Source organism: Gopherus flavomarginatus, chromosome 22 (assembly GCF_025201925.1).
Source record: "Gopherus flavomarginatus isolate rGopFla2 chromosome 22, rGopFla2.mat.asm, whole genome shotgun sequence".
Lineage (NCBI taxonomy): Eukaryota > Metazoa > Chordata > Testudines > Testudinidae > Gopherus > Gopherus flavomarginatus.
Window position 1 is genome coordinate 5,822,027 of NC_066638.1, and position 12,179 is coordinate 5,834,205.

The window sequence follows — 12,179 nt, forward strand, 5'->3', positions numbered from 1 at the left end:
TCAGCATAAATATGTTGAAACTAAAAGCAGTGAGTAGCAGCCTGAGATAACAAAAGCCAATCAAGATTCCGAAGAGTTCATGTTCAGTTCCCCTAGTCTGTGATTCTACAGAATGGTGCTTTTATGGCCCTATCCAGATAGCATAGGGAAAACACCCAAAATATGTACACAGCATTGTTCGCTCATTTGACCTTTCACTTCACCATGAAAAAGAAGCCTCTGTAGAAGTCATATTTGTAATCTAAGTCCAAAATATGAAGTCAGTTCAATAGTACATTATCTCACCAGATGCAAATAACATAGTTACTGTATAATCCATGGTAATTCTTCTTTGCGATCAGTATCACCAAGGCTTTCCCATCCAGGTTGCACAACATAAATAACTGAAACTACATCAATATTTGTTTTGAAATAGGTTGCAATTTCTCAAAGCCTAACACCTGTATATTCCCTGCCTCTGTGAACACTGCTGGATGACTAGCAATACATGTTCAGGGGCGGGAGAGCTTTGGTGGTGATATCACTGACAAAGCAGGGAAGGAATTTTCAGTGGAAAAACACATATCTAGTTCAACAACTTTGAAGAGTAGCTGCCTGTAGGCTGAAGGGCATTTATTTATTTTTGGCTAAGGCTAAAACTGGCAGTCTATCTCTGCCACAGCTAAAACTGTCTGACAAGTTATTGTTCATTACGTCAGAGATTTAGGGGAGAAACTGTCACTGTTGTGTTGCTGTGGTAACTGAAGTTATGGATTTAAAAGAAGAAGTATGACTATATTTGTGGTGCTGTGTAGAGTACAAACACTGCATGCCCAGCTGGCTTTAGTAGATCTAGCAGTGTAGACGGTGAGGCAAGGTTTGGGCGAGTAGAGTGCCCTACATACCTGAACCCCCAGGGTGTATATTGTTAGCCGTGTAGCATCCTGCTGCTGGAGACTTTCCCTGACATAGTGATGGGCTCTGGCAGTGGGGAAAGGCTCCAGCTGCTTCCCATTGCCAGAGCCTTTCGCTGCAGCATGTAACTCTGTGCGTAGGGCCTGTACTCTCCAATGCTGCCTTAAGTGTGGACATAGCCGAAGAGACAGCCTGGTTCAAACAAGTTCAGATTTAAACCAGTTTCTGCCTGGAGCACTGTAAAACATTAACCTAGAATGCATGCTTTATTGAGGTGCAGAGTTGATTTAAATTTTGTTCAAGAGCTCAGTTAGGAATTTGTGTTGCAATCCTTGGAATAGGATATCTAAGTAGCTTGCTGAAAAGGAACTGCTACAGCTCTCCTCCCCCATGCATGGATTTTTCATGACTGAATCAGGACAGATTTGATTTTAACAAGAAAATGGAATATGTTCTAACTTTAGAGCTAAGATCTTCACACTGCATACAAAGAGCTTGAGGAAGCCATGTTAAAAAATACTCCAGCGAATGCACTCATGAAAGAGGAACTGTAAAACTAAATCAGTGGGGTGTTTGGTCTGCATTACCATTGGGTGATGCTGACATTACTGTTCGCACCAAGATTCAGAAGCTCTTTCTTTCCTAGCTACAACAGACTGTGTAATTTTTTTAGTTTTGGTTGGGAAAAGTGTGTGCATTTAAGGAAAGGGCTTGATAATACATTACACTTGCATTTTATAGAGTTCAATCAAATATATATGTGTGTGTGTGTGTGTGTGTGTATGTGTATATATATATATATATATATGTATATTATTTAGTGCAGGATTGACAATTCTGTCTTTATCTCATGTCTCTCACCAGCAGAAGTTGGTCCAATAAGATACTACCTCACCCCTCACCCCCCCCCCCATCTCTCTAATTCTGTCTCTATCCACAGTAAGGTACTAGGGTCAGTAATATTGCATGCTTCCTCCATGTCATTCTTTGCCAATCTGTATCTCAGCTTTGACCTGAAAGAAATCCACTTCAGTGATGGAAGAAGACAGTTTATTTTCCATGGTCTCTTCAACCTTTCCTCCTGCTTGAAACTGACAAAAAAAAGGTGCCACTTAGTGTCAGTTGTAGCCATGTGATGTTTCTTAGGAATTGGGCTCATTTTACATAGGTCTCTAAGAATCCATCCAATAGTAACAACTGTCAGTCATTATCAGTGTGAACAGGAACTGAACAGGCAATTTAGAGATGAAAGACTCTGTATGCCATTATTAAGCCCTCAGCCATTCAGTTTACATACACTTTGATCTTGTTTCACTTGGGTGTTTTTGTTTTGTTTTAATTGGCATCTCAAGTAATTGATACTGATCTATGGGCAGCCCTTATGTAATTTCAGGGAGTCCAGCCGGCTTTAGTAATATGGAATCTGCCATGCTGTAGCATGTGTAAACATCCTACACTCTCAGCTGTGGACTCAAGGTGGCTGGGAGAGGGTTGTTTACTCCTTCTGCCATGGACTGAACATCTGGAGAACCACGTTTAATTCTAGGTGTAGGAGCAATCTTTATTTCTGAAGAGCTAAAATGTGTGGTTTGTTCGAAAGTGTTAGCTCATTTCTGGCTAGTATAATATCCAATAATCCTACTTCTGTTCCTGAAATTCCATTAATCAGCATTGTTTCTATATTCCCAAGGCCATGTTTAGATAAACTAGAATAGGGAAAAGGTACAACATTTCCTTTGCTTGAAACAAAAAGGCCAGAGCAGGATCTTCAGTTCTTCGACAAAAGCTGAGATATCTCAATTGCCAGCAGAAGCAGACCATGCAAAACAACATCACTTCTCCTACCGTTCTAAGGCTATGTCTACACAGTGCAGCTTACAGGGGCACAGCTATGCTGTTATGGCTGTGCCCCTGTAAGGTTCACAGAGTCGCCGCAAGAGAGAGCTCTCAGCACCCCCAATGAGAGTGTCCGCACTGGCACTTTTCGTCGGTAAAACTTTTGTCGGTCAGAGCCGTGTTTTTTTTCACGCCCCTGACTGACACAAGTTTTACAGATGAAAATGCAGTGTAGACATAGCTTAATTCTGGAATGGTTTGGTTATAAAATCAGATCATCTTTTTAAAACTCCTAGTGATGTCACAGCAAAAGGTAGATGGAGGTTTGTGTTCAGCATGAGGGGTAAGGAGCAGGCTTTCAGTGGCATGCAATGCTTTTGTGTGTCTCTTCATGGTGCACTTCCAATTAGCACTGTGCTAAGATAACAGGCCTTGCTGGAATTTACTGCCACGCACTGTAATTGCATGGGTTTTAATTATGATAATTGTTTGCTCATTTGCTTTTCATAATGAAATGAATGATCACGTTGTACCTTAGAAATTTGAAATGCTTTGATTTATGTAGCTCAATTAGTCTGTGGAAACCCATTTATTTTCAATCTGATTTATCCTTACAGGGCAGTTTGAATTTACTTCCCTTTGGCTTAAACTGTTTAGAACCTAGCATTAAAGAATCCATTGTACTGAGCATTGTTTATGGAAGTGGATTTCAGCCAAAATGCATAGTCTGTTTGTTTTTTTTCCTCTCCTGCATTCTAGGAAGAGGTGCGCCAGGCTGTGACTCCGGCTGAGCCTGTCCAGTACTATTTCACGCTTGCTCAACAGCCTGCTGCAGTACAGGTACAGGGGCAACAGCAAGGACAACAGACCACCACATCCACTACCACCATCCAGCCAGGACAGATCATCATTGCTCAGCCTCAGCAAGGACAGGTCAGTGATGTCTATTCAACATTGGTGAGGCCTCGTCAGGAGTACTGTGTCCAGTTTTGGGCCCCACACTACAAGAAGGATGTGGAAAAATTGGAAAGAGTCCAGCGGAGGGCAACAAAAATGATTAGGGGGCTGGAGCACATGACATACGAGGAGAGGCTGAGGGAACTGAGATTATTTAGCCTGCAGAAGAGAAGAATGAGGAGGGTTTTGATAGCTGCTTTCAACTACTTGAAAGGGGGTTCCAAAGAGGATGGATCTAGACTGTTCTCAGTGGTGGCAGATGACAGAACCAAGGAGTAATGGTCTCAAGTTGCAGTGTGGGAGGTTTAGGTTGGATATTAGGAAAAACTTTTTCACTAGGAGGGTGGTGAAACACTGGAATGGGTTATCTAGGGAGGTGGTGGAATCTCTTTCCTTAGAGGTTTTTAAGATCAGGCTTGACATAGCTCTGGCTGGGATGATTTAGTTGGGAATTGGTCCTGCTTTGAGCAGAAGGTTGGACTAGATGCCTCCTGGGGTCCCTCTCAACCCAGATATTCTATGACTCTATGAACAGGCACAGCATGAGGGCTTACAGTTCTACATAACGAGCCAAGTCCTCGCTGTACCCTGGATATGAAAAGCCACATCTGGATGTTACCAATAATAACTAGTGTTACCTTAGCACTTAGAAGCCCTAGTCAAAGACCAGGACCCCACTGTGCTAGGTGCTGTACCAACACAGAACAGAAAGGTGGTCCCTGCTCCAAAGAGCCTATAAGCTAAGTATAAGACAAGGCGACAGGTAGATATAGATGGGGATGCAAATAAAAAGCGAGACAATATGGTCAGCGTGACAGGCTGTGGTTTCAGCACACCAGCAGTGTGACTTTTGCCAAGTTAATTTTGTTAGGCCTCACAGAACAGGAGAGTTTTGAAGGAGGATAATGAGGTAGCTTTGCACAGGGTGCTCCTTCCAAGTACCGGGGGCAGAACAGGAGAAAGCACAGAGGTGCTTGTTTGAAAACTTAAGTGGTCAATTGCTGTATTTACCTTACCACGAACACTCTGAAGGAGGGAAAAACTTAATGTCTTTCTGGTGATTTGCTAGAAAGGTTTTTGCTGCGCTAAGTAAATTGGTTTTACAACCTATATAACAGTTTCAGTTAATTTCAGTCATTATGTAACTGTTTTGAAAGAGACCAAGAGGACTATTGACAGAAGGTTTCCATCTCATTTGAAATAGCGGCATTTTTTTCCATAGTGTATGGCGATGGAGAGGGACTAACTTGATCATTTAATCATCCTCTTATCAGTGCAGGATTTTTTCCTAATGGTTAATGACTGTACATTGCCTGGTGTACCTGCTGTGTAGACTTGTAAGCACTTGACATTAGATCTTATACATGGGCTTTATTTGTATGAGGCTATGCCCCTTAGGTCTTAAAATAGGCCACTTAGTTTATTTGATTAGCTGAACAGTCTTGGGTGTTGTATAATTTGGGATGGCGGATTGTGTTTACCTTGTCTAGCCAGTTGCCACTCAACCAAAGCTCCCAATAAATCTTGTAGCATCCTCCTCTCCCTTATCCAAAATGTTTGAGGAAATTAAATTTTTGATGTGTCTGAAAGCCTTTGGGGGAAAACAGCATTGATGCTACACACGAGGACGTTGGTAACCTCTTCTGATGTCTTAATTACATATTGTGTAGCACCTTGACATCTCCCCTGCTGTCTGTAAAATGCTCAGAGGAACAAGGAACTATATGGATTGCAGTGTACTTTGTGTTAAAATACTGAATTGCATAGGCCTACCTACTAGGGAAGTGACGTCCCTGTATTTTCAAAAGCAAATGTATGACTTGTTGATTCATGGGACTAAATTGGACCATTATTCTGAAGTGAGCGATGGCAGCTGCATGACAGAAGTGAAGCTGTAATGCATTTTTGTTCTTATATGGATGCTGTTAACTACATAAATCTTACAGTTTGTACTGGCTTTTTTCTTATCCTGGTTTCTCTCACATTGAGGCTGAAAAATGTTATTTTAAAAGTACCATCAGTATAGTATACACGGCATAGTACGGGCATTTTAAAAGCTAATATGGGGCCTGCCTCAGGAACCTTACTTTTCCAGACAGTTTTGTTCTTATGTTTGCAAACATTTAATATTGCAGTGTTTCTAGTGGTATATAGGTGCCGTTGTGGCTCTTTTTTGTTCACTTCTTTGGAAGGGCCCCTTTCGTAGAGGAAGGATTGTCCAGTGGCTAGGGCATTAACCTAGATCTCATGAGACCTCTTTTTAAATTCCTGTTCTGTTGGGGACTTCCCGCATGACCCTGAGCAAGTCACTTCGTCTCTCTCTGCTTCACTTCCCCATCTGTAAAATAGGGAGACTGATTTCCCTTCCTCATGGGTGTTGAGGAAAATACATTAGATTGTGAGGTGCTCAGATGCTATGGTAGTAGGGCCAGTTAAATATGTAAAATAGATAGGTCTCTGCTGGCAAAAATTCACGTGAACTTCTGCAAATAAGGTTACCTTGTTTAAAACTGAACAATACAGATGTTGAAAACTAAAATTAATTTTATCTATTTCTTGGTGGAGGTAGACTTAGAATCAGGAAAATATGCTTTTCCAGGTTGTCAAAATGCTGAAGTAGGTAGAGTTTGAAGTATCAACAAGCTGAAAGCAGGTCTCTAAAGAGCCTCTGGTCACTGGCTGTAAATCTGAGATTCCACTTACTTTCAGACAAGTCAATCAGTGCTCCTTTTTGTGTTGTAATTTAGACTACCCCAGTGACAATGCAGGTTGGTGAGGGTCAACAGGTACAGATCGTCCAGGCACAGCCACAAGGACAAACGCAGCAGGCTCAGAGTGGAACTGGGCAGACCATGCAAGTCATGCAGCAGATAATCACCAACACAGGAGAAATCCAGCAAATTCCGGTAAGACTCCACCGGGGGAATGTGAAACACTCTCATGTTCTTGTATCAAACTCTGTTACATCAGCCCTTTCTCATAAGAACATACATACGTACGTACATACATTCCACTGCCTGGTGTTACAAGACCTTTGGTATGTGGCACACAGAGTGCTTATAACTCAGTTAAGAATTTTGTCTTGAGAGAAAAAATAATTAGGTATGCTTAGGAAACTGTTAATATAACACTTATTGCCTAAACCTTAGGTCTTTTATTTCCTATACTTCAGCAAAAAGTATTATTTCAATTCTTTTTGTGTCTAAGGTGACCAGACCTCAAGTACGAAAAATCGGGGCAGGGGGAATAGGAGCCTATATTAGAAAAAGATCCAAAAATCGAGACTGTCCCTGTAAAATCAGGACATCTGGTCACCCTATTTGTGTCTGATTCTGCAACCTTAAACAAGTCACTTAGTATCTCTGTGTTCGCTTGCCATCTGTGAAATAGGTGTAATCATATTTCCTTATTTTATAATGCATTTTTATGAAACACTTTGAGATTGCTGGAGGAAAGGCTCTATAGAAGCAGAAAGCATTTATTTTAATTATGCTTAGGCTTCCCCATCACAATGTATACTTCCATATAGCTATCCATCACATACCTGATAATCCTTTACCAATAGAGTGTTCAGCCCTTCTCCATGGCACTGAGAGTAATGCTTTGCAAGTAGTGGTAGTGCATTTTGCGGAAGCATGGAATCCACATCTATTTGTACTTGTACAGTTGGTTGATCAGAGACAGAACACCACAGGAGACTCTAACAGCCTTTTCCCTGTACTGTCATTTGGGACTTCTTGTCAGCTATAAGAAGTCATCCCTTACATCATCATGAATGATAGAATCCATAAGAGCCGTGATCAACTCCGGATTGCCCAGAACCTGCCTGCCAGAGGATAGATTCAGATTTTTTCAGTTGCTGGAAAACAACCTAAAATCAAACCCAGTGATAGTGGGGTGTACTTGTGGCCACATATGGGTGTGTACATACAAGATACTGCTTGCCAGACTTCACTTTTGGTCCTTAAGCTACAGCTGAGGCCTGCATACTCCCCATCCAGACATCGCATGAACAGAAGAGTCACAGTCCCCCACTCAAGAACTGTAAGAGCTCAGATGGTGGCTAGACCCAATGAGCATACCGAAAGGGGGTTCCATTCTCTCTCCTCTCCAGTTACGGACCTGACTTCCACATGGGATTTCAACATTGTCCTCCTAAAACTTATGGAACCTCCCTCTCTGAGCCACTGTCAGAAAGTGCTCAGTGCACCACCTGACCATCAAGATGGTCTTTCTGGTGGCAATCAGCTCATCAGAGAGTCGGCGAGCTCCATGCTCTCATGTCCAGATTAAATGTTGGAATACAAAGTGCAGCAACAAATGCACTCTCTTCAGATGGTTTTTAATAGGACCTTAGTCTATGCTGCCATCAGCACTGTTATCATTCTATCCTCTTCCACTTTCGCTATGCTGCTTCCTGAAGCTCTCTCCTATCTTGTTGGTGGCATCATCAGTATCTCCATTTAATGGCTCCTCATGTTCAGGGCTCCACTGAAAATCTTTTCCTGTCTCTCACTGCACATGCACAAAAACTTACATTTCTGATATAAGGTGCCATAAAACTGATAGTGCCCACTGTAATTAAAAGCTTGATTTCAGAATGTTCCTTATAACCCCATTGGTCTGCACCTGCTTATAACTTCTGAAAATGTTTTTCTGGCTATAATTTTCCATCATTAATCTCAGCTCGTATGTTGTCTTGTGCTTTTCTTTTTTTTTCTTAAACTTTGAGAAAAGGTGGGAGATGTACATTTTAGGTAAATGTTAATGTTTTGCTCATGTCTCAAAAATAGCTGACTTTTACAATTTGAAATTTTCACGTTAGCTAGATGTCAATGAGCTCTAGACCCTTTTTGTTCTCTGCAGAACCAAAAATAAGTGGTTTTTAATAAGTATTTCAAATCTGTTTCACCCATTAAATTAATATTGTGTTTAAAAATCGAAGTGGGAAGCCTTCAATAGAAAGAACCTTCTCTGCAGGCAAATTTTAATGTAGAAACAGATTGTGTATTGAAATGTTTATGCTCGTATGGAGTTTATAACTGCGGCAGAGGCTATTGCTTCAGGAGCAATATCAGGGCTTCTGGACACAACTGGTAAAGTCAGCAGAGTTTGTGTAAACTGCAAGTCCAGTAATTTCTGTTCCAAGAGCTTCCCAGCGTCACTGGTGAAGCAAAGGAGTTTTTATGCTCTTTACTTGTAATGGCTCTTGATTCCCCCACTCACCCACCCTCCTTGTTTAAAAGTAAATTAAAATGCAAGCTGCATATAACAATTTAACCTTAAGATTCTGAATTAAATGTTCAAAAGTAGGTTAATGGAAAAAGTTACCGTTCTGGTAGTAACATTAATTCAGCTGTGTTCCATGTTTTGCTTGGTTTGTGTTGCTTTTCCAATGTTTGTTAATATAGTTAAAAATGCAGAATGTGTAAGAGAGCAGAACTAATGTTACTATAACTTTTTCCTGACTTGTCAACATTTAAACTTCTCACCTTGTGTTATATTAAACTGAAGTTTTTGTATTTTAATATAAAGCACAAAACATTGGCATGATGATAATACAGCCTTTGTCATGTCACGACTGAAGAGCACTGGCAGAATTGTGTTGGAAGCCTTTGCAGTATTCCTGGTTCTAGCCAGTACTGTTGTTCCCTCATTTTTAAGAAGGTGAAAAGTTACCAAACATCTAAAGGAAAATGATGGGAAGAACATAATAGGAATGTCACTCTTTGCAGCTTGCTCACTGGTAAAGTAGTTTTCTTATTTGTACGAATGACTTGTATGACAGAAGAACTAACCTGATCATCCTTTGTATTTGCAAAGGAAATATAAGAGCTCTCTAACACTTGATCAAAACCTTCAGTGTGCTACTTTCTAAATGCTTTCCCCTTGTAGAAGGATAGATGCTAAGGTGGCTCTTTCAAGCTTTAGTTAAGAATTTGCAGTGGTAAAGTGTTCGTCATATTTTATTTGACAGAATCCATGTAACTATTAATTTCAACACTGCATCTGTTCAGTCCTCCAAGTATCATCTGTTACTCTGGTTTCTGTTGGCTAAACAAGAAGGCAACTTTGTGTTTCATACTACCCAGTCCACTGTTTTATTTTTCTTTCCCTACCTTGTTTCTAGGTTCAGCTGAATGCTGGCCAGCTGCAGTATATCCGCTTAGCTCAGCCAGTATCAGGCACCCAGGTAGTCCAGGGACAGATCCAGGCGCTTGCAGCCAACGCACAGCAGGTATGTACTGTAATACCAAAAACTTGTCATTAACTATTCTTCCCATGTGTTGAGATTCCAGTGTCCAGCATTTCTGATTTTTATGCCTTACTGCATTCATAAAAAATAAAATAAAACAGCACAGTGGAAGTCTGGAGTAACCATCTCATTCATGTAAATGTGGGTAGTGGTGTAAATGTTCACAGCACTTGTACAAGGCCTATGGTGAGGCCCAGCCGCTGCCCATTTAATGCCACAAGATACAAACCGTTCAGGCCTTGTGGAAAGATCACCAGTATAAGAAGGATTCTTGAAGGGAGAGGGCTAGGCAGCTGTGTGGGCGTAGGCTAAAAGAGAAGGTACAAAGCAGAGACTGAAAGACCCAAGTGTGATCTCTTTGTGTCCTTTGGAGCAGTCTTAATGTTAGAAGCACGGCTCTTGCATTGAAGTCCATTGACACCAGTGCTGCAGGCTCAGGCTCTTAGCAGAAAGACTCTTCATCCCTGAGGGTGGGGGAGTATGCGCTCCTAAGCAGATATGGGAGAAGTGGCAGATCATTCAGGAATGGCTCTTAATTTTTTAAAATGTAAGCTCCTGGATTTTTTCCCAGTGCACTCTAAATGATCAAGTGCCTCTTGCTAGGACTGCATATGGCTGTCATAAGACATGATGTTTTATCTTCTCACCCTCACCCTGTCACCTGTAGTCACAAAAAATAAAACTAATCATGTTAGTAATAGCTGCACTGCTTCATTACGCTCTAGATACAATATCTTCCTAATGATCCCATTTTCCAATCCCACATGCTTCCTTTCTTCTACCTATCCCTATGTTGTTTTCTTAAAAACTCTCTGAAGCAGGACATATTGCCTTTACCTGCATTGCAAAATGCCATGCACTTCTCAGGTGCCACATTAACCAAACAGTTTTAATGCTGTGAAGAAGAAGAAAAATCTGAGTACATCTCCAGAAGGAGTGTGAGCTAAGGAGCAAAAGGGCACCAATCAGCTCCCCTCAATTTGTCATCTCTTCCTTTCGTCTTCAAGGTCAGAATCTGCCTGACACATACGTGTGCTTATTTGTAGCAGTGTCAGAGTTAGGATTCAAGTTTCAATCTTAAAAGATTCAGACGTTGTCGACGGTAGCACTTTTATCAGTATAATTTATGTCGCTCGGGTGTGAAAAAAAACCCTCTGAGCGACATGGGTTACACTGACAGAGCCAGTGTGGACAGTGCGAGACACTCTCCCGCCAACATAGCCACTGCCGCTCATTAGGGGTGGTTTAAGTACGTTGACAGGAGAGCTAAGTGTAAGGTCTCTAGTGTAAACATGGTCTTCGTTTGGAGATATGCTCAAAGAAAGCTCTTTAAATATCAAACACTTACATAAAGGGAATCAACTTGAAGTCGACCAACTTAACATGAGTACATGACAGAGTTCTCAACAGTCTAGCCAGATTAGGGTTCCGTAGGTGTATGTTTCGTTCTGTTATCTCCAAAACATTCAAGCATGTCCATCTTGTGCATGTTAAATGGATAGTTGGCCTGGTTGGTGCATTGGACATAAGTCTCCAGTGTCATACCAGAAGTCTCTGTTTTTGTTATATAAGATTCCTCTTGGGACTTCTGAAAACTTTCATCACATTTTAAATTAGGAGTTTTTACAACTCAGCCATTAACTTGGTTATCAGCCTGCACTGGTTGTGGGGTAGAGCTTACTGCCTCCCACGCTTCATCTGTTATGCTCGTCTCTTCCTTCCATTCCTTTCGACTAGGAGGACAGGGCAGTAACTCTCCTCAGAGCTAGAACTGCTCCAGAGATGGGGCAATAAGGTTTTCAATGAGAGCAGCACAGCTCAGATCAACACAGCTGCTAAGATGCTTCATATTCTTGTCAGACAACTGTAGCTAAACACAATTTTATCCACCCTAAAAAACTGAAAGAGCTGCTCATCTTCCTGTCCGTAAACTGAGTGTCCATGTACTGCTTATGAAAGTAAGAGGAGGTTGCTTTGCATTACTTTTTAATTATTGAATCCAACAATGCCCTATGTTCTCAATAGCATTCATTGCCGTGCTACTTTGTGTGTGGTTTCATTCATATATATATATATATATATTGACATTTCCGTGAGCTTGTACTAGACTCATGGGTTTTGTTCCGAGCTCTGCCACTGACTCACTGATATGACTCCAGGCAAGGACCTTAATCTGTCTTGCTTTACCACACAGGGATGTTATGAAGCTTAATTTAAAAAAAAAAAAAAAAACTCT

The 12,179-nt window shown here is 41.2% G+C and overlaps 1 protein-coding gene across 1 annotated transcript in view; it reads left to right on the forward strand.

Annotated features, from left to right (window-relative positions):
* Positions 1-12,179, forward strand: part of NFYC (nuclear transcription factor Y subunit gamma) — a 58,616-nt gene that overhangs the window by 44,039 nt on the left and 2,398 nt on the right. The window contains exons 6-8 of the mRNA XM_050932449.1: positions 3,490-3,663; positions 6,435-6,593; positions 9,818-9,925. Coding sequence (XP_050788406.1) covers positions 3,490-3,663; positions 6,435-6,593; positions 9,818-9,925 — 441 coding nt within the window. The remainder of the gene's footprint in view (positions 1-3,489; positions 3,664-6,434; positions 6,594-9,817; positions 9,926-12,179) is intronic.